At 44.0% G+C, this 23,656-nt stretch overlaps 1 protein-coding gene across 3 annotated transcripts in view; it reads left to right on the top strand.

Moving 5' to 3' along the window:
* CCDC148 (coiled-coil domain containing 148) overlaps positions 1-23,656 on the top strand; it is a 226,862-nt gene that overhangs the window by 97,253 nt on the left and 105,953 nt on the right. For all 3 annotated transcript variants that reach the window (XM_073647135.1, XM_073647136.1, XM_073647137.1), the window contains 2 exons: positions 3,538-3,641; positions 6,110-6,192. In XM_073647135.1, the coding sequence (XP_073503236.1) occupies positions 3,538-3,641; positions 6,110-6,192 (187 nt within the window). The remainder of the gene's footprint in view (positions 1-3,537; positions 3,642-6,109; positions 6,193-23,656) is intronic.

A 23,656-nucleotide genomic window follows, 5' to 3' on the forward strand; every position in this document is an offset into this window, starting at 1 on the left:
TGTTATGGAAGCCCAGGTGGCTTTGATAGCAGCCTTCAGCTCGTCTGCATTGTGGGGTCTGGGGTCTCTCATCTTCCTCTTGACAATACCCCATAGATTCTCTATAATAGATTCTCTATGGGGTTAAGGTCAGGCGAGTTTGCTGCCAATCAAGCACAGTGATACTGTTGTGTGTAAACCAGGTATTGGTACTTTGTGGACAGGGGCCAAGTCCTGCTGGAGAATGACATTTCCATCTCCAAAAAGCTTGTCGGCAGAGGGAAGCATGAAGTGCTCTAAAATGTCCTGGTAGACGGCTGCGCTGACTTTGGTCTTGATAAAACACAGTGGACCTACACCAGCAGATGACATGGCTCCCCAAACCATCACTGATTGTGGAAACTTCACACTAGACCTCAAGCAGCTTGGATCGTGGCCTCTCCACTCTTCCTCCAGACTCTGGGACCTTGTGGAGTATGTCAATGACTGCCTTCTGGACATCTGCCAAGTCAGCAGTCTTCCCCATGATTGTGGAGCCCACTGAAACAGACTAAGGGACCTTTTTAAACGCTTAGGAAGCCTTTACAGGTGTTTATTGTTAATTATTCTAATTTCCTGAGATAATGACTTTTGTGTTTTCATTGGCTGTAAGCCATAATCATCAACATTAACAGAAATAAACACGTGAAATAGATCGCTCTGTTTGTAATGACTCTATATAATATATGAGTTTCACTTTTTGTATTGAAGAACTGAACTAAATTAACTTTTTGATGATATTCTAATTTAGCGAGATGCACTGTGTATATATACTAGAGATTGAGATCTTTCACATCTGCATTTTCTATGATACTCACATCCTGTCCTGTTCTTACTGCTATGGTATCTGATAATATGAACAGATATTTGTTGTCGGGCTTTCTGTTTTGTTTTTATTGTGTCTTGCTGGGTTTGTCCTTGTGCTTTTGATTACTTTAAGGTTTTTGTGTGCTATTTTGTATTGACATAACAAAATGTAACTTTTTTATATATATATATATATAGATATATATAGATATATATAATATATATATATATTGTCCGCAATTAATTTATGGTCTTACAGGTTTATATAGGCATTACAATACACCACCAGGGAATCAAATATTAACTTCTCTACTACCCAAGATCACCAGGAAATTTATAATTAGTCTGAAATAGTATTTTTCGGGTTCTTTTGTCTAAATTTTGATGTGGTAAATCAGCATTATTAATATTCTATTTGCACTAAACTGCAGAACAGGAAAAGTATGCGATGTGATGGTTATGTTTATGGTGCCATCAAACATTTTATTGTTAAAAAAAACCTTTTAAATATAATATCTGATGGGAGGATATAACATCAGGTCACTTGGGAGCTCTACAGAGACAAATGAACCCGACTCTAGTGCCGATCACCAAGGCACAAATCTCCGGATCTCTCTGCTGGAATGACTTTGTCCTCTTTGCAAGACTAATCCAAGTAATGCACACGTGGAGCGATCACAATCTTCATTCCTGCCTTTCTGCTTATGAGATTGAAATACAGAAGTGCTGCCAATAGCAGGAGTCGCTCCTTGGCTGCTTAATTGTATCTGACAGATAAAGGATATAGGCAGTGTAAAAATCTAAGCACTGTACTTACCGAGCATAAGGCTGGATTATTGATGGCGTGCATGGTGCGGACTGATTAATTACACACCCAGCAATAATACTATAGGGGATTTATCGTGGATATAAACAGTCTCATTTATTTAAAGGGAATGTGTGAGGACGGCTGTTATCAAGCAGGAAAAGATTTGAAAGCGAAAATTCCAACTTCTCGTGAAATTTCACGGTCTAAAGACTCTTGGAAATGGCCGTATGTAGGCTTTACCCAGGCACACGGAGTTCCTGTGGCTTTTTTTTTGTAGACATACAGTAATTTAAACAAGCAGCACAAAGAGATTTTGCTATAGAAGCCATGCACTCCCGTTTTTGGGGTGTCAGGGGGATTTTTCTGGATGCAGCGGCTCACTACTCCTCCACCTTTCTAGATCTGGTGGTTAACGCTGTAGTGCTGGGTAGAAAAACCTGTTTTTTAATGAACACTGCTCCTTAATTATAACCTTAAAGGGGTTGTCCAGGAGTAATATATTCATGATAAGATTGGTGGGCCTCTGACGCAGAGTGCTCCTACCAATCAACCGGTAGTAAGTCCTGCGGCTGCCAGAAGTACACGGTGTACGAAGAGGAACACCACAGCGCTGTACACTGTGTAGTGGTCATTTTGGGGTACTACAACTCTTATTGAAATAAATGGCAGCTTAGCTGCAGTACCTGAGAATGGCCACTACATGGTGTATGGAGATCAGTACCCTGTGTACCTCTGTCAGCTGCAGCTGATTGGTTGGGGTGCCAGATGTTAGCCCCCAAATCCTAAGGATAGGTCATCGATTGACAGTCGTAGTCCTTTTCAAACCCCTTTAAGCTAAACTAGATTATAGTGTTTATGGCTTGAGAAAATTTCTTAATCTGGTATAGCACACATTTTTAAAAACAAAAAAAATTATCTTCTGAAAATGAGACTTAAAGGGAAGCGGTCATGAATTTCTAAAACCATATTTATAAAAATAGCCCTTTAACAGATAAGCCAGCTGATCCCTGTTTGACCCCAAAGCAATGCTGCAGCAGCACGAAATCGTATAGATGTGTCTGGACGTGCGTTGGGGCAGGTCTATGCACTTCCAGCTACTTAGCCTCGCCCTCTGTTCCCTGCTTAGCGCCTCCCCCCTGTAACAAAAGAAATGACCTGTCAATCAACCAGAGGAGGGTGTGGCTAGTCAGGGAATACAGCGTGAGGGTGAGGAACTGGAAATCCATGGCTGAGATGGGAATACCTGTCTCTATGAGCCAGTCATAAGTGGTCAGGATAACAAAAACAGCCAAGTGGGCTGTCCAACACTTTTTCATTACAAGTAGGAATTTCTGACCTAAAATTAAGTCTCAGTATGCTCAAATACATATAGATAACATATGTCACACCTTAGCAAGATATAGTAATTTCATCTTGAAATGACCAAGGCTGCTGCTCCAGACACGAGGGAACCATCCACACCCTATACCGCTCCAGTATGGTATTTTTTTTGTATTTCGAGGGATGTCAAAATTGACTGCATCTCTTTTGATTTCCTAAATAAACTGATCCCATGTATTACAAATGTTATACAAAACTATATATATTATTAATGATTTTTTGCCTTTTATCTGCCATTAGCACACACGTTGCAGCTTGTGCACTGTCCTGTTGTTGTCACAAACAATACGTCTGGATAACGAACAATCGTTATAAATAAATCCTCTTATATCTAATTCTAACCGATTAAATCAGCTCAGATGGTTGTGCAATCGAACGTGCACCTTGTTGCCGTCAGTAGTGGTTTGTGCTCGCCAGCTGAACACTTCACTGCCGCGCGGCTGTGAACACCTGCATGTAAGATTTACCAGCTATTTTAACATCATTCACATTTCCATAAGGATTCTTTTTTTTTTTTTTACCAGGTCAAGAAAATTCAGCATGCATCTAAAATAACAAAAGACCAAATGCTAATAAAGCAGCACACACAGGTGTGGTGGAAAGAGAACACGCGGCTGAGCGAAAGTAGGTAAGAAAGCAAAAAAAAGCTATCATTATAGCGCAACCGACCACCGATTCTGTTTTCCTGTGTTCTGGCTTCATTCAGTCACGTCAGATGCGATCAGTTTATATTTCCAATACTATTTCCTTTCATATAGGAGAGCGTTTGGATGAGCAGCTTACACACATTTTACTCCCTATCCTTTTTTATGATATATGAGATTGTGTCCCAGCAAGAGTAACTGTTACATGTGCATCTCACTAAATTAGAATTAATTTACTGAGATAATGACTTTTGTGTTTTCATTGGCAGTTTGGATTGTGGCCTCTCCACTCTTCCTCCAGACTCTGGGAACTTGTGGAGTGTGTCAATGACTGCCTTCTGGACATCTGTCAAGTCAGCAGTCTTCCCCATGATTGTGGAGCCTACTGAAACAGACTAAGGGACCTTTTTAAATGCTTAGGAAGCCTTTGTATGTGTTTTTTGTTAATTATTTTAATTTACTGAGACAATGACTTTTGTGTTTTCATTGGCTGTAAGCCATAATCATCAACATTAACAGAAATAAACACTTGAAATAGATCACTCTGTTTGTAATGACTCTATATAATATAGGAGTTTCACTTTTTGTATCGAAGAACTAAAATAAATGAACTTTTTGATGATATTCTAATTTAGTGAGATGCACCTGTACATGACCCTAAAAGAAAACTGACCACAAAAAATGCAGAAAGAAGTAAAAAATAAAATACCCTCACTATTTCCTCCTTAATTCATTCATTTGATCCTATTGTGTATTGCACTACAATCAAAACTGTTTTTCTTTATTCATTTCCTTCTAAAATCTAAAAATGAATCCTTTTCTAAAAGCTGTTTATTAAAAAGTTCTATACCATTTAGTTGGTACAAAACCTGTGTAACTCCTTTACACAGCTGGCTGTGCTGTTGCTTCTGATATAGATATCTATATATTTATTTTATTTATTTATTTTACTCACTTATATAGCGCCATTAAATTCCACAGCGCTTTACAGACATTATGGGCACTGTCCCCATTGGGGCTCACAAGTTAAATTCCCCATCAGTATGTATTTTATGTGTGGGAGGAAACCGGAGAACTCGGAGGAAACCCACGCAAACACAGGGAGAACATACAAACTCCTTGCAGATGTTGTCCTTGGTGGGATTTGAACCCAGAACCCCAGCGCTGAAAGGTTGCAGTGCTAACCACTGAGCCACCGTGCTGCCCGTTATATCTCCAAAGATGGCCTCCAAGAGCCAAAATCGACCGGCTTGCAAAATTTTCATCTACAAATTATAATTTTTAGACAAATGGCAGCAGCAGAAGCCTCCCCCTTTGTCTTGTCTGCAGTAACAGAAAAGAATGGTTAAGCCACACCCTCTTGACTAAAGCCTATCCTGTAGCTATTTTCCAACTTAAATAGAACTGATTATTGGAAAGATAATCCTTGTGTTTCCTGCTGGATTTCTACAAAATTGAAGGCTCGATTCATCATTTGCTTTTTCTTACTAGTTGACGTTTGGACAGAATTTCACTTGAAAACAGGCCAATACTTTTAGGTCTTTGAGTTTTCCTAGTTTATCAAATTATTCATAGTTTTATACCCTCATCTACTACCCAGAACCAAAGAGTGGCTATAAAGAGCATCTCTCACTGAGGATGAGCCAGCCATGTCTGTGCATTAAAGGCACAGGTTATTTTCAATGGAACTGTTTAATGGTAAAAAGCTATGGCTGTCTTTGCATTGAATGATTTTTATTGTTCATTACCTTCCATAATGTAACACTGAATCATTTTCTAAGAGATGTTTATTAAAAATTTCTTTACCTTTTTGTTGATGTAAAGCCTGTGTAACTCCTTTACATAGCTAGCTTTGCTGTTGCTTCTAGTATGAGAATGACAGCAGACTAATCGTAACTGCTGTTGGCTCTCTGACGTATCTCCCACTTTTCTCAAAGATGGCAGCATGATGAGTTGGAGGTTGTACATGGCAGATCAAAGTATAGCGTGGGTAGAAAGCACAGCTGTACTGTATAGGAGTGTACATAGGGAAACAGTCTGCACGGGTATGGGAAGTGATCATATAGTCGCTGTATCAGTGTAGAGAAAGTGAGACCCCAAAGCAAACACTGTATGTGGAGGGAGGGGGAAATTATACACTCCTCTGCATCAGTGTCTAGACAGGGGAGAAGAGATCAAACAGATGCTTTGTCATTGTGAATGAAAGAAGGCATAGTGAAGGATCAGCAGCATCCTGAACACACATAGACCTCACTATCCAGCATGTATTACTGGGAGGGACACTCCTATGTGAGAGAGTCTGAAACTAGGAGCAAGCTGCAAACATCAATATGTGTTGTCTGCTCTGGATTCCCCCATTATTTTAGCTTAACCAGAGTGGGATGAATCTGTGTTCTTCATTTTACACTGGGTCGGATGCATTAATGCACTCATATTTTCTCACGTTTTACAGAGAAAAAGCAGAGTTACAATTACAAGCTTTCTCGGAAGAAAGAAGCAAAACATGTCAGTTCTTTGAAGAGATGGCAGATTTTGGCAAGTATTACATCACTTTATGTATGTATTTATACCAACCCACCTCTTGTGCTACCTGGCAAAAGGGTTAAGAAGACGGTGGTCTTTTTCCTTTTTTGTGGTCTAGGTTTATGTGACTGTTAACGATAATCTGTAGGACTGATGAGTCACGCATGTACGCTGGTCCTCCATTCACACAAGTGACTTTGGGACCCTCATTCCCGTGATCAGTGGTACCCTAGTGATCATACATTTATTACCTATCCTGTGTATATGTATATATATATGTGTATATTTTTCTAGACCACTCTAGCTTCTCTGTTAACTTTATCTTTGCCATCGAAATCCATGAACACATAGCCAAAATAGGAAGGTCATTCAAGGTCAGAGATCTGTGTTACATGCTGCAGGACAGGTAATTTAACAGTCCATTGATTCTGGAGCGTTGGAAAAAAAATAAAATGCTGAAAGGTTGGAATAAATTGCTCGTCAGCTTTGTCTCTTAGGGAACCGAATGCAGAATCTTAATGCACATATTTCACATCCTGTTTATTGTGTTTGTGTCCGGTTGATGACTGCGGTGCTGTGTAGTACAGGGGCACAGGGAAGAAACATCAGCTTATATAAATGAGAAGACTCTGTTAGTAATGTCCTGCAGTAAAAACAGGTTAGACTTAAAGGGAATCTGTCAGTAGGACGAGCCTTCCTGAGCCGTCTATGTGGGCATGCAGGTCCTAGGATATGGAATAAAATGACACCTTGTAACTGTATTCCAATGTTTTATTCCAGAGAAATCCATGTTTTTCTTAATATGTAAATGAGCTGTTAAGATCTATGGGCCGGACATAGATCTCCCCAAGAATCTGCCTCCAGAGATTATTTTACAGGAAACATGTAGATCAGGAGAGCAGACTGTCAGCCATTACATGTCTCACACTGGTAACTCCCCCTTTCATTTAAAATAAGCTCTAGACGCAGATCTCGGAGAGATCTATGTCCGGCCCATAGATCTTAACAGCTTGTTTACATTTTAAGAAAAACTGGGATTTCTCAGGAGTAAGACATCGGATAGCAAATATCCAGGCATCATTTTTTTCAGTTTTCTATGACCTGTGTGCCCATATAGGATGGTTGAGCTTATTGACAGATTCCCTTTAAAGCCACTGTATACCATGGAACCACAGAAAAAAAAATCCAGAAGACCCTCACGTTGCAGTAAAGTCAGCGGAACCAGTCTCATGTGTATGGGAGCCTCTAGAATAGTGTTTCCCAAACTCCAGTCCTCATGGCCCCCACAAGTCATGTTTTCAGGATTTCCTTAGTGTTACACAGGTGATGGAAGAATCATCAAGGCATCAGGAATTTTCTCACCTGTGCAACACTATGGAAATCCTGAAAACGTGACCTGTGGGGGCCGTGAGGACTGGAGTTTGGGAAACACTGCTCTAGAATCTTCCCCAACAGATGATGTCGGAAGAGAAAACAATCAGACATGGATTTCCTACAGCCGAGGGAGATAAGCCACTGCCAGAGGAGTGTGACGGCAGCTCTTTCATAGAGATCACAGGAGCGCTTAGCCGAGCAGTCTGATGTATTGCCTAGTCTGTGGAGATAGCTGATGTGTAGGGGAAGCTTCAGTGCAGCTTTAAGGAAAATTAAAGCTAGGAATGAATGATAAAAGGAGATAATCTCGCCTGCAATGTCTGTTAGTCCGCATGATTTTCTGCATGATCCCAAAATAATCAGTTATAGAAATCCTGCAAAATACACAGGGGTTCATTTTCTGCTAATCTTTCCTATTTTATTATTGGGTCTATTAGTAAATAGGGTGGGGCTTAAATGTATCCTGTGAAATGTTTAGGAATCGCAATAATGTTTCTATCTAAAGAGTAATATTTCTCCTTGCTGAGAGTGACATGTTAAGCATGTCAGATGAGGAGACTTTTAAAGCCGCAATGCTCCTCTGAGAAATATGCAAATTGTCTCTTCAGAGAGGAAGAGGACCAGAACTCTAGTGCCACCTACAGGAAGTAGCAATCCTAAAAGTCAATAGTGACCCTTTAACGAACCTTATCACATGACTTAGGATATAAGCCAGAACCAGAAACTCAATTTGCAGACACTGTGTTTCGGGGTACTGCCCCTCGTCAGTGCACAGTGTTCATATTTCTACAAAGTCTCCTCATTTCAGGGCTCAAAAGTCATTGGACAATTTAAGTTTAACATAAATAAAAGGTTCATTTTTAACACTTTGTAGAGAATACTTTGCAGGTAATGACTGCGTGAAGTTTGGAAGCCATGGATGTCACTAAACATTGGTTTCCTCCTTTGCGATGCTTTGCCGCCTTTACTATAGCTGACTTCGGTTGTTGCTTGTCTGTGGGTTTTTCGGCCTTAATTTTTGTCTTAAGCTTGTGAAATGCTGCTCGATGAGATTGAGGTCTGATGATTGACTCGACCATTGCAGAATATTCCACTTCTTTGCTTTCGCAGTGTGTTTTGGGTCATTGCCCATCTGTTCTGTGAAGCTTCGTCCAATCAACCTTGCTGCATTTTGTTGAATCTGAGCAGAAAGTGTCGCCCTGTACACTACAGAATTCATCCGGCTGCTTGGGTCTTCAGTCACATCAACAATGAACACTAGTGACCCAACGACATTGGAAGCCATGCAAGTCCATGCTATCACACGGCCTCCACCATATTTTACAGAGTATGTGGTGTGCTTTGGATCATGAGTAGTGTTGAGCGAGCACTAAAATGCTCGGGTGCTCGAAGCTCGGGCCGAGCTCACCGTGATACTCGGGTGCTCGAACCGAGCAACGTGCCCAATGTTAGTCTATGGGAGACCCGAGCATTTTTGCGGCGGCACCCCCGGCAGTCTGTAGAAAGCCTAAAAAGTGCCCAAAACGATAGTGACAATTGTCAAATGACATGGGGACAGCATGGGCATCGCCCCAGGAAGCATTTCTGACCCCCAGGTCACTGCTGTCAACAACGTGGTCAGAGGTATTAAGCCACTTTTACGGGCTCACAATAAAACGTTCAAAAACGAAACTGAAACTGCTTTCCTGTGAAATATGTTAAGGAAGTTCCTTTCCAGGGTAAAGACTTGTGTATAAGGTAAAATAAATAACCAAAAACAAAAATACTCCTCCACACCTTGGGCTATGTTCACAAGTAGCATTTTTTATGCGTTTTTGCACTTTTGTATTGCTTTCAACCGTGACAAATGCATTCACTGGGAAATGTCATTTTAACATTTTACAACCTTATCTGGCCATGTGCTGTGTGACACATGCATACAGTGCTGAGAAGACATGGGAACAGCATGGGGAAGACCCCTGGAAGCATCTCTGACTCCCAGGTCACTGCCTAAAAGTGTGCCCATCAGAAGTGATCCTTGCCGCATCAGAAGATGCAGACTTGCAACTATCCCCGTGCAAGTCCTTGTCCCAGGGCAGTGTTCAATTGTACCTCCCCCATTCCTTGCAATGCAAGCGCAAGTATGCAGCCTGCCACCCACCCACCCCCAGGCTGCAATACCATACTGCTTGCTTGCTTGCACTTGAAATTGGGCCTTTTAGGCATGTGGAGGCGGAATCTGGCCACCATGTCATGGCTGCGTCGGCGGCCTGGTATCCATACTCAGTCCCCAGCTGCCCCTATTTGTCCCGGTAACCTTCCCCACACTTTTCTTCGCCTGGCCTACTTTAGGGCAGCATTGTCCGAGCCCATCAGACAACCAGACTCCTCCGGTGGGCCCTGGCTTCTCCATCAGGGGAGTTGAGAGTGCCAAGGTGAGGAGCATGATGATGATGATAGAAGTTAGCATCTGCTTTGTTTTCTTGGAATGCAAGCGTAAGTGTGCAGCCTGCCACCCACCCACCCCCAGGCTGCAATACCATACTGCTAGCTTGCTTGCACTTGAAATGAGGCCTTTTAGGCTTGTGGAGGCAGACGCCGGCCACCATGTCCAGGCTGCGTCGGCGGCCTGGTATCCATACTCAGACCCCAGCCACCCGGCGGCCGGGTGTCCACATTCGGTCCCCAGCCGCCCCGCGGCCGGGTGCCCACACACGGTCCTCAGCCGCCTGGGGGCGACCGGGTGTCCATAAACAGTCCCCAGCCGCCCCTATTTGTCCCGGTGCGCCTTATACACAAGCGCGCATACCAAAACATTACCTATGCCCTCCCCAGTGCATTTAGTGGGAAGGACAGCCTAACCACAAACACTTGGACAAGTGAATGTGGCCAGGGATGGTCCATCTCACTGACGCCTTCACACTGGGTTAATATTGTGGAAGCCGGGACACAGTTGGACACTGGGATGCAACACGTCCTCCAGACATAGAGGATTGCGGGTCCTGGGTCAATCATGCTTCAACACAAAGTTCAGAAGGTAGACAGCAGCAGTGGTCGGCCTCCTACACAACGAGTAAATTATTCATGATCATGAGGCCATCCATCTCCTTAGCTTTCTGTTCCTTGGAATGCAAGCGCATGTATGTAGTAGCGGCTAGGCCTGAGGTGGTCAGTGTTTTGACGCATATCTTACCTCCTCCGAGGATTGCTGGATGTTTTCCTGCTACTATCCCAGTTCTATGACTCCCGTTAAAACAAAGCTTCAAGTGATAAATGATGGATGAGGTGGTGGCAAAGGAGAAAGAGCAGGAGGAACAGGGACCATTCACATCAATATCAGGCCAGTCAACCACACATGTCTTGTAGGATAAGTTTCTGTACCAAAAGAAGCAGTTCGGCTACACAGTTATAGGGCATACAGTGAGTGCAATGCCTACCAAAAATTTCGAAGCACTCCAATGCCCCTTGGAAGTGACATGGAGGTCAGAGGGCCTTAACTAAACAGTTTTTTCCATTTATAGCAATTGGGTTTCTTGTACACTGTTGGCCTAAGCAGTGAATGGAAGGCTTTCCAAAAATTATTAGGAACTGCAATGCCCCTTGATACAGACGTGGATTACAGCGTACTAAAAATCTTCTACCCATTATTGGGGAGTGGGTCTCCCTTAGTGTTCGCCTATGCATTGAAAAGAAAAAGCTGACTAAAATTAGGAGGAAATGCAATGCCCGTTGGAAGAGTCGTGGAGGTTAGAGGTAATTAAAAACAACATTTCAATGCCCCTTGGAAGAGCTGTGGAGTCCAGAGTGGTTTAACAAGACGGTTTTAATGCCCCTTGGAAGAGACGTGGAGGTCACAGTAGCTTAACAAGACCGTTTTAATGCCCCTTGGAAGAGTGGTGGAGGTCGCAGTGGAATAAAAAGACAATATCAATGTCCCGTGGAAGAGACGTGGAGGTCACAGTAGCTTAACAAGACGATTTTAATGCCCCTTGGAAGAGTGGTGGAGGTCGCAGTGGAATAAAAAGACAATATCAATGCCCATTGGAAGAGTGGTGGAGGTCGCAGTGGAATGAAAAGACAATATCAATGCCCCTTGGAAGAGTGGTGGAGGTCGCAGTGGAATAAAAAGACAATATCAATGCCCCGTGGAAGAGACGTGGAGGTCACAGTAGCTTAACAAGACTGTTTTAATGCCCCTTGGAAGAGTGGTGGAGGTCGCAGTGGAATAAAAAGACAATATCAATGCCCCTTGGAAGAGTGGTGGAGGTCGCAGTGGAATAAAAAGACAATATCAATGCCCCTTGAAAGAGTGGTGGAGGTCACAGTAGCTTAACAAGACGGTTTTAATGCCCCTTGGAAGAGTGGTGGAGGTCGCAGTGGAATAAAAAGACAATATCAATGCCCCTTGGAAGAATGGTGGAGGTCACAGTAGCTTAACAAGATGGTTTTAATGCCCCTTGGAAGAGTGGTGGAGGTCGCAGTGGAATAAAAAGACAATATCAATGTCCCGTGGAAGAGACGTGGAGGTCACAGTAGCTTAACAAGACGGTTTTAATGCCCCTTGGAAGAGTGGTGGAGGTCGCAGTGGAATAAAAAGACAATATCAATGCCCATTGGAAGAGTGGTGGAGGTCGCAGTGGAATAAAAAGACAATATCAATGCCCCTTGGAAGAGTGGTGGAGGTCGCAGTGGAATAAAAAGACAATATCAATGCCCCTTGGAAGAGACGTGGAGGTCACAGTAGCTTAACAAGACGGTTTTAATGCCCCTTGGAAGAGTGGTGGAGGTTGCAGTGGAATAAAAAGACAATATCAATGCCCCTTGGAAGAGTGGTGGAGGTCACAGTAGCTTAACAAGACAGTTTTAATGCCCCTTGGAAGAGTGGTGGAGGTTGCAGTGGAATAAAAAGACAATATCAATGCCCCGTGGAAGAGACGTGGAGGTCACAGTAGCTTAACAAGACGGTTTTAATGCCCCTTGGAAGAGTGGTGGAGGTCGCAGTGGAATAAAAAGACAATATCAATGCCCCTTGGAAGAGTGGTGGAGGTCGCAGTGGAATAAAAAGGCAATATCAATGCCCCGTGGAAGAGACGTGGAGGTCACAGTAGCTTAACAAGACAATTTTAATGCCCCTTACAAGAGCCATGCAGTACAGCATATTAAAAACATTATTCCCATTATGGGGGAGTGGGTCTCCCATAGTCTTTGCATGTGCCTTCCAAGCAAAAGCTGCTAAAAATTAGGACGGAGGAACTTGCAATGCCCCTTACAAGAGCCATGCAGTACAGCATATTAAAAACATTATTCCCATTATGGGGTAGTGGATCTCCCATAGTCTTTGCCTATGCCTTCCAAGCAAAAGCTGCCAAAAATTAGGACGGAGGAACTTGCAATGCCCCGTACAAGAGCCATGCAGTATAGCATATTAAAAACATTATTCCCATTATGGGGGAGTGGGTCTCCCATAGTCTTTGCCTATGCCTTCCAAGCAAAAGCTGCCAAAAATTTGGACGGAGGAACTTGCAATGCCCCGTACAAGAGCCGCAAGTTCAAGACGCTGGTACGGTCGGCAAGGTACTCCCTCACCATCTTTTGAAACTTTCCACTCCTTATGAGAGTACCCCGCGCCTAAGGGTCTGTAAGCTGGGCGGGTCTCAGAAAACTGTCCTAGAATGTTGACAGTGTTCCCCTGCCTCTGCTGGATTGGAGTTGCGTCTCTCTCGCCTGTACGCCTTGGTTGGTCAACGAACTGTGACCTCTGCCGCTAGCGTGTTCAGATGGGAATTCTTTTAACAGTTCTGCAGCAAGGGCCTTCTGGTACTGCCCCATTTTTGTAGACCTCTCCACCTCAGGAATAAGAGAGTGAAAGTTCTCCTTGTAGCGGGGGTCTAAAAGTGTCACCAACCAGTAATGACTGTCACCCAACATTTTGACAACTCGAGAGTCACGGTTAAGGCAGCGTAACATAAAGTCCGCCATGCGTGCCAGACTGGTAACGGGCAAGACTTCCGTGTCCTCACCAAGATGACGACTGACCATGCTCTCCTCCTCCTCCTCCCCCCTGTCCTCAGGCCACCCACGCTGAACTGACGGTATGACAGTTGTACAGGTACTACCGTCTACAGCACATGATACCAGCTCCTGTTCTTCCTCCTCCTCCTCTCCCTCATTGTCCCCCAATGCACTTTGGGATGAGATGAGGCTGGGCTGTGTGTAATCGCCCGCTACGGCTTCTTGATCCATCTCATCATGCTCTGGCTGCAATGCCTCCTCTTTAATTCTCTGCAGAGAGCGTTGCAAAAGACAGACAAGTGGGATGCTGACGCTAATGACGGCGTCATCGCCACTCACCATCTTGGTGGACTTCTCAAAGTTTGTCAGGATAGTACATATGTCAGACATCCAGGTCCACTCCTGAGGTCTTATGTGTGGAGTCTGACCTGAATATCGACGGCCTTGTTGCAGCTGGTACTCCACAACTGCTCTCTTCTGCTCACAAATCCTTTGCAACATGTGGAGGGTAGAGTTCCAACGCGTGGGGACATCACACACCAGTCAGTGTGCCGGAAGCTGCAAACGCTGCTGCAACACAGCAAGGGCGGCGGAAGCTGTAGCCGACTTCCGAAAATGAGCTGACAGGCGGCGTACTTTGACGAGCAGATCTGGCTGCTTGGGGTACGATTTAAGAAACCGCTGAACCACGAGGTTAAGTACATGAGCCAGGCATGGTACGTGTGTGATCTCGCCTCGCCTCAGAGCTGCCACCAGGTTACGGCCATTGTCACACACGACCATGCCTGGATGTAGGTTCAGCGGTCTCAGCCACAGATCTGCCTGCTCTTTCACAGCTGTCCACAGCTCACAAGCAGTGTGAGGTTTATCACCTAAGCTTATGAGTTTCAGCACAGCCTGTTGCCGCTTGGCTGAGGCAGTACTGCAGTGCTTCAGCTTGTAACTGATGTGGTGATATCCGAGATGGAGGCTGAACATGAGGAGGAGGAGGAGGAGGATGATGCGCAGTAGCTGTACACTGTGGGGGCAACTCTGACTGACATAGGGCCCGCAATCCTCGGTGTGGGGAGGATGTGTTCCGTCCCAAGGTCCGACTGGGTCCCGGCTTCCACTATGTTTACCCAGTGTGCCGTCAGGGAGATGTACCGTCCCTGGCCACAAGCACTTGTCCACGTGTCCGTTGTCTGGTGGACTCTCCCAGTAACTGCGTTGTTGAGGGCACGGCAGATGTTTTGGGACACGTGCTTGTGTAGTGCGGGGTTGGCACACCGGGCAAAATAGTGTCGGCTGGGGAGTTCCGAGGAACGGCCACCGCCATAAGGTTGTGGAAGGCAGCATTTCCAACGCAAGCAGTCGTGAAATGTGCGAATTTAGGACTGTGGCCTGTGGGGCTTTGGCTGCGAATTTGCGCTTTCGTTCAATGGTCTGGGATATGGACAATTGAATGCTGCAGTGGGACGTGGACGTTGATGCTGTTTCTTGAGAAACTGCCTTAACAAGTGAAGACTGAGAGGAGGGGGCATCTTTGCATGCAGTATGGACAGGGGATTGCCTTGCACGCACAACAGGGGGTTCTCTTACACGCACTACAGCGGAAGAAGCAATGGTGACACCCGCTGACACTGGTCGTGGACCCTGGGGTTCGCCCCTCAAAGTCGGGTGCTTTGCTGACTTGTGCCTGATCATGCTGGTGGTGGTCAGGCTGGTAGTTTTGTCACCCCTGCTGATGCTGGCCTGGCAGGTGGTACAAATGGCCTTTTTGGGGTTATCAGCAGAGTCTTTAAAAAAATTCCAGACTCTGGAAGACCTACCGGTTGTACTGGCAACGTCCCTCGTGTTGGTGTTACGGGGAGCGGTTGCCCCCCTTCTGTCTGTGGCCACCACACTGCTTCTTCCTGCCTCTTGGGGTACTCTGCCTCCCTCCCCCTGTGAGCTGCTGGCCTCGCTCTGCGTGTCCTCCTGCCACGTTGGGTCAGTTACTAGATCATCCACCACATCCTTCTCTTCCACTTCCACACCACGGTCCTCCTCCTCACTTCGTGGCAATTGTGTCTCGTCATCATCCACCTCTTGTGACAAATTGCCAGCGTCGCCTTCCTGTGGCCGTGGCTGTTCAAATATTTGGCCATCGCTACATGGGATCTCCTCTTCCACCACTTCAAGCGGAGCAGGCGAGGGGCCCAAATATGGAAATGGACCAGTGAACAGCTCTTCAGAGTGTCCAACTGTGGGATCAGTTGCTGTCTGACGACACTCGGCATGGTGGAAGGAAGGAGCATCAGGGTGAGGAGGAGTATGCTGTCGAGACTCACGGCTACTAACACTTGACCGTGTGGAAGACAGACCAGAGGTGGTGGTGCCCAGGTAACTGGAAGTATTATCTGCTATCCAATTAATAACCTGTTCACACTGATCAGTTCGCAATAGTGGTGCTGTTGTGTGCTTCCCTAGTAATTCGGTCAAGAACTGGGAGCGAGAAGATGTGGCTGTTGGTTGTGGCACATTTTCACCTTGGCCACAGCCCCGTCCTCTGCACGCACCATCACCAGAACGTCCAGTTCCACGTCCCTTGCCATTCACCTTGCCCATTGTAAATGAAGTAAAATAGCTTACACTCGCACTATCAATGGCAAAAGGGTAATAAAAAGGAGATTAGAACCGTGGAAGAGGAAAACCACAGTTCTAGTTCTCTGGCCTACACCAGAATCTTTTAAACAGATATATTTGTGTCTGAACAGTCAGCGAGACACTGAAAATGTTTTTTTTTATGGAAAAAAGACAAAAAAGTGGATAATACAGAGATTTGAACTGTGGAACTGCAAAACCACAGTTATAATTTCCTGGTGTATGCCAAACTTGTTAAAATAGACATATTTGTGTCTGAACAGTCAGCGACACACTCAAACTGTTTTTTTTTTTATGGAAAAAGGCAAGCAGGTTGATAACACCCAGATTTGAACCGTAGAAGAGGAAAAACACAGTTCTATTTCTCTGGCCTACACCAGACCCTTTTAAACAGATATATTTGTGTCTGAACACTCACGGACACGCTCAGTTTTTTTTTTTTGGGGGTGGGGGCGGGATACCAAAAGGTTAATAAGACTCGTAGTTGTACAGTCTGACTGAGGGAAAAAAACGAACAAACAGGATTTAGATGAAAAAAAAGGATTTTTCCTGGCCCCTGAGACCTGTGGATAAGTCTAGCAATTTGACCAGCAGGAGCACACAGGACTGTAATGCAGTGTTTGTTTGTATAACCACTGCGTCTCCTATACAGCCTGCCTGCCTGCCTGATATCTGGGATGGATATTAGTCCTGAGAAGGACTGTTCATTTGATTTGGCAGGTTTAGAGACCCTACACTAACTATTTCGCAGTATAAATCTCTCCCTAACTCAGCAGCACTCTCCCTACACTGTCTGATCCGGAGCGACTGTGTCCAAGATGGCGGCGCCCGGTTTTAAATACTCGAGGTGACACTGTGCGGCCAGCCAATCACTGTAATGCCCACAAACAACATGGCTGCAGCATTACAGTGACTGGCTGGCAGTCCCTGTATGTTCATTGGCTCTGTAAAGAGCTCCAAATGTGCAGGGCGGAGACCCGAGCTCCCACCCGAGTAACCCGGAAATGCTCGGTGCTCGCCGAACATCCCGAGTAGTGAGATGCTCGGGCGAGTACCGAGCAGTGTCGAGCATGCTCGCTCAACACTAATCATGAGCCTTTCCAAGCCTTCTCCATACTTTCTTCTCCCCATCATTCTGGTACAGGTTGATCTTAGTTTCATCTGTCCAAAAAATACTTTTCCAGAACTGGGCGGCTTCTTTAGACTTTTTTTTGGAAAAATCTAATCCAGCCTTTCTATTTTTAAGACTGATTAATGGTTTGCACCTTGTAATGAACCCTCTGTTTTTGCTTTCGTGAAGTCTTCTCTATATGGTAGATTTATATACTGAAACACAGACTTCCTGGGGAATGTTCTTCACTTGGGTGAATGTTGTGAAGGGGGTTTTCTTCACCATGGAAAGGATTCTACGATCACCCACCACTGTTGTCTTCTGTGGACGTCCAGGCCTTTTTGAGTTCCCTAACTCACCAGTGCTGTCTTTTTTTTTTCATAATGTACCAAACTGTTGATTTGGCCACTCCTAACATTTCTGCTATCTGAATGATTTCTTCTTTACTTTCAACCTAATGTTGGTCTGTTTCTCATCCATTGAGAGCTCCTTTGACCGCATGTTGTAGGTTCACAGCAACAGCTTACAAATGAAAATGCCCCACCTGGAATCAGCTCCAGACCTTTTGTCTGCTTAATTGATCATGAATTAATGAGGAAATAGCCCATTAAAGAGCTTTTAAGATAATTGTCCAATTTTACTTTTGGTCCCTTGAAAAAGAGGCAACTACGTATTAAAGAATTGTAATTCCTAAACCATTTCTTCAATTAGGATGTGAATACCCTCAAATTAAAGGCGATAGTTGGCACATTAAGCCCATATTAATTGTATAACTGCATCTAGAATATTTTTTGTAAATGGCTAAAATGCCAAAACCTCTGTCACTATCCAAATTTTTCTGGACCGAACTGTATATATATCACAGGAAAGGAGGTGGAGATTAAGTGCTGGTATATACATATTTTATGCATTTTATGCTTATTGCTCCTTTAAAGTCATATTACCCTACCCATGGTGCACAAGATTGGGATATTAGCCTGCTTATATACAGGTTCTATTGGCCCCTGTAATTTTTGGCTATGTGTATGTAAGCAGAAACCTTATAAAGATTTGATATAAAATCAACAGGCGAAAACGGTAGACCTTAAAATGACATGTTGCCAAAAGACTGACACCGCTGCCGCTGTGTTTTTTTTGCCACTACTTTGGCGGACGCACCATTTGCTGCAATTTTCGAAAATTGTATTAAAACGTTGTGGTCGGGAGGGTGGATTGGATGTACTCAGAGCAAGATGAGCATCAAACCATGGCCAATCTGCAACATGCCAGAAATGGCAAGGAGAAATGTCAGACAAGTCAGTAGTCAAATTCAAGGACATTGAGCGGAAAACAAGCCCTAAATTCATCAGCAGGAACTACAAGTCCCCAACTTTTTTTACGGTAAGGCCAGGACATGTGACTAGCAAAGAACAGAAGCGGCAATAACCTGCTATTATACATTATACGGATGCAACGTTCTACACCAGAAAAACATTTCCATGTGATTTATGATTTAAAATAAGATGTCACAAAGCTGTGGGAACCGAATATGCTCTGTGCACGATACACAAACTGTTCTTTGATGAGGGAGTGGGAGTTGCAGATAAGGGCTGGCATGGGACCCAGGATTGTAATGTTACTGCCAGATATAATGAAAGGTAAGAATCTGTGATAAGAGGAATGGAAGATGAAGTAAGGATTCTTGGACAGTAATGTCTCATACAGAAAAGACATTATCTCAGGTAAGCAAGAAAAGTAAATTGGGGAAATATATACCTGTCAGACTATGTGTATGGGTATGAATAATGCCGCATGTTAGATGGGGGCTCAGTGGTTAGCACAGTTTTTATGAGCTCTGTTCCTGGATTCCTCTTTTCATTCTGATCAAAAGCAACATCTGCATGGAGTTTGTATGGGTTTCCTCCTACACCCCAAAAGTAAACCGATAGGGGTTTTGGCTTCCTAAAAAAAATTACCTTACTGTGTGTATGTGTATACGGATATTGCTTCTCTGTATATATCTATATCTAAAAGTCTATGAATATCTGAAATTTGTTTTCAGTTTTAATGGGTCCACTAAGCGCAGAAAGTGCACAAAAACTTAAAGGGAATCTGTCCGCAGGTTTTTGCTACCTCATCTGAGAGCAGCAAAGAGAATCTGAATCCAACGATGTATCACTTAGATTACTGGATGCAGCCGTTCTGACAATCAGAGATTTTAGATTTAGGATGAAGCAGAGCTGAGAAAGCTAACCCCGCCCACACTACAGCCTGACTCCACCCACACCAGTCTCCCCATATACAAAGTGCATAGACAGTGAGGAGCTTATCTCAGGAGGGGGCGTTGCTGGACTAGTCCAGCATTGTTAATCTCTTAATGATAAATCCTTCACAGTTGGTAAACTGCAGCACTCACTTTGACAAGTGACACATCCCTAAATTCTGTGTTTCAGCCTCTATCTCTTGCTGTCTTCAGATTACATAGCAAAAGCCTGCTGTTAGATTCCCTTTAAAGGGAACCTGACAGCTGATACATGCTTCCTGATCTACGGGCAGCATGTATCAGGCACTGTCTGTATGATGTCAGCCAGGTATGTTTGACTCTGAAGCACTGCAATGTTTCTGAGAAAAACATGCTTTAAAAGCCATCAGAGACTGAGCCGCGTGGGAGACTAGTCAGACAGGTAGGTCTCTGGCAGCATCTCCCACCCACCACCAGTGACTGACAGGTCTCTCCCAATACACACATGCAGGGAGACACTGTCAGAATCCCACACGGCTGAGCAAGTGTCTGATACTTACTGCTCAAGGATCAGGCAGCATGTATCAGCTGTCAGGTTCCCTTTAAAAATATATGCCAGTAATTTCTCCCTTTATTTTCCCCCTTTTCTTTGTTCCTATTTTGTCTTCTAGTACAAATAAAAATAACCAATAGCTCAGTTATTTCCCTACTCCTCTTCTCTGTCTTGTGTTTGGCTTTAAGAGAACTGTCTGCAGCAGGAGCCTCTCCTCTCTGCAGTAGAACAAAAGATCTTTAAGCCTCAATTTCATTCATTTCTAAGGGGGTGGGTGAAAAAGCCAGTCATCAGCTGAAGATGTAAGTGGTAGGAGGAGGAGATTAACCCCATTGTTCTCCGTAAGATTTGTAGAAGACTGACTGAAGAAAATGCTACAGAATAGCAAAGAGTGAGGGCAACCACATTTTTGCCCATTTTAATAGTTTCTTGGTTTTGTGTTCCTTTAAAGGGAACAGCAGGTTTTTGCTAGGTGATCTGAACGCAGCATAACGTATGGACAGAGACCCTGATTCCAACAAGTTGTCACTTACTAGGCTGTGTTTTGCTGTTTCAATAAAATTATTGTTTTATTAGTAGATTATCGCTAGAGGACTAGATGTCCTGTGCCTTCTAGTCCATCCACACTTCCACCATTGATTGAAAGCTTTCTGCCAATCAGTGGTGTGGGCGGGGTTCTACACTGCTCAGCATTCTGAGCTCTGCTAGATCTGCAGCAGAGAAAACTGTGATTTTGTCATAACTGCTGCACCCAGCAAACTAAGTGATAAATCAGTGGAATCAGGGTCTCTGGCCCTACATAATCCTGCTGTCAGATTACATGCCAAAAACCTGCTGACAAAGATTCCCTTTAATAGTAAATGTTCTCTACACTCCCTGACAGAAGTTATGTCGCTTATCCATGTTATGTAAATAAAAGCTGATAACCTGACGTTAAATTCATCCATTGGTTTTATAAATTACTCTTTTGAAAGCTGAAACCCTCCCAAATTTGGTTTCGGTTAAGAAAATAAATTGGCATCAATGCTGAGATATTGATCATTTAATGAACACAGAATGGTCAGATTTTGGCAAGACAAAAGTTTTGTCGCCCACAGAAAGTAATGTGATATTCAAACAAATAATTATCTTAAAATACAAATATATGTTGCATTACATTGGTGAATGGAGTTGTGCTGCTATTAGAGTCATATTTAATATTTTGTGTGACTTCCATGAGCTTGAAGGACTGCATCCATGGGGTTCAACAATGATTCATACAATTTATTAATGAAGTCATCAGGAATAGCAAAGCATGCAGTCTTACAAGCCTCCGAGAGTTCATCTAGATTCTTTGGTTTTGTCTTCCAAGCTTCTTCTTTCATCCTACCCCAATCCTGCTCAATGATGTTCATGTCTGGTGACTGGGCTGGCCAGTCCTTCAGCACCTTGATCTTTTTTGCCTGGAGGACCTTTGTTGTAGAGATGGATGTATGAGATGGAGCACCATCCTGCTGCAGAATTTGACCCCTTTTATGATTTGGAATGTAAGAGGTAGCTAATACTTCTTGATATTTTAGGCTATTGATATTGCCTTCCACCTTGCAAATGTTTCGCACACCTCCATACTGAATGTAACCCCAGACCATGATCTTTCCACCACCAAATGTAACTGTTTTCTGGGTGTATTTTGGATCCATACGGGCTCCAGTAGGTCTCCTGCAGTATTTGCGGCGGCTGTGGTGTAATTCTACTGAAGATTCATCAGAGAAATCCACCTTCTGCCACTTTTCCAGCATCCATCTGTTTAGCAGGCTGTGGGACTTTGCAAATGCCACACGTTTTTTTATTTGCCTTTTGTTTAGTGCTGGCTTCTGGGCACTGACTCGACCATGGAGGCCATTTCGATACAGAATCCTACAAACGGTTCTATTTGACACAGGGACTTGAGGTGACCAGGCCTGTTGGAGCTCTGCTGCAGTGGAAGAGGGGCTTGCTTTGGATTTTCTAACCAACTAACGTTCCTCATCAGCAATTCTCTTGTGGTGTCGGCCGGACCTGGGCTTGTCAAACACATCTCCAGTCTCTTCAAATCTTTTTTTAATTCTTTGCACTTGACGCTGAGACACATTAAAGGTGCCAGCCACCTCTGCAGTGGATCTGGTCTTCAGCCTCTTGATAATCAAGGCTTTGGTCGCAGGGTTGATTTTTGGCATGTTGTCAGAGCTCAAGTTGCAGTTCAAGTGAAGGTCTGGGGTGCTGGGTTTCTTTTTATACACACCCACTAATTAACCGATCATTTACTGAGCACTGGTGAGGATGTAAGCTAGGATTGGGTGCATTATATGACCAGGCGACAAAACTTTTGTCTTGCCAAAATCTGACCATTCTGCGTTCATTAAATGATCAATATTTCAGCATTGATGCCAATTTATTTTCTTAACCTAAACCAAATTTGGGAGGGTTTCAGCTTTCAAAAGAGTAATTTATAAAACCAATGGATGAATTTAACGTCCGGTTATAAGCTTTTATTTACATAACATGGATAGGCGACATAACTTCTGTCAGGGAGTGTACAGTGCAAGATTTTTTTGCCAACCTAACCCTCAAATTATTCATTTCGTTTTGAACCATGAGCCATCCATCAAACCCTAGATCATTACTTTTCATTTTGGGCCTATATTTGGATATAGTGTCCCGAGGTTACTTTAAAAATCGCCCCCCCCCCCCCCCCGTGTATTTATCCGTACCTGTCCCATTTTAATAGGTTAAAACCCCAAAGTGAAATCCTTGTAGAAAGACTCTCAGATCCGATAATCTTGCATTCAGTCCACATTTTATCTGCCTCTTCGAATCGTACAGCACCAACAACAGAACAGAAAAGACATACACATGAGCTACAGCTAACCATGCAAATGAGAAAATCAGCAGTAAATAATATCTGACAAACACTGACTAGAATAAGGGAAACATCCAGGAGCAGACGGGGGAGACTGTGGAATGATATCAGCAGAACAAATTGACAGTAATACACGAGAACACGGAGCAGCCGCATTAATAAAACATAGACTAAGGGGAAGAAGGAAACACCTTGTTAACACACCGCAGGTGACAGCGCGTAGGAATCAGGAATCTGGATCAAGCAGTTTCTGTAAATGTATTCTTTCACTGCGCAGCCTTAAATTTCCGTTCCATGTATTATACATGTTAGATACTCACTCATCAAGGGAAAAGGGTCATGTGCATTTCAAGATTTCCTAAGAATGACAACATGCTACTTTATTACTTCAAGGTAAACGCACCGCCAGAGTATTATTTTATATTATTATACCTACTATGCAATCAAAGTAGCAAGTGGAAGCCATTGACTCAGAATTAAAGGGTTTGTTCCATGACCGCTGACTACTTTTCAGGGGCGCACCACTCACCAGCCTCCTGGCTTCCTGCTTGCTGGAGGCAGCAGACCTGCTTGATAGAGAGTTCAGACCAGCTGCATCATCACCACTGACGCTGCTATATCAGACAGCTTTGTCTTTGCAGCATCGGAGGAGCACAGTACCACGAAAGCTAAGTGGGCGCACTTCCGGTCCGGCTATCTTCAGAGCAGTGCTTAAAAGTGCTA

Source organism: Phyllobates terribilis, unplaced genomic scaffold (assembly GCF_046119375.1).
Source record: "Phyllobates terribilis strain yellow unplaced genomic scaffold, ASM4611937v1 Scaffold_9__5_contigs__length_417890890, whole genome shotgun sequence".
In the NCBI taxonomy this organism is placed as follows: Eukaryota; Metazoa; Chordata; class Amphibia; order Anura; family Dendrobatidae; genus Phyllobates; species Phyllobates terribilis.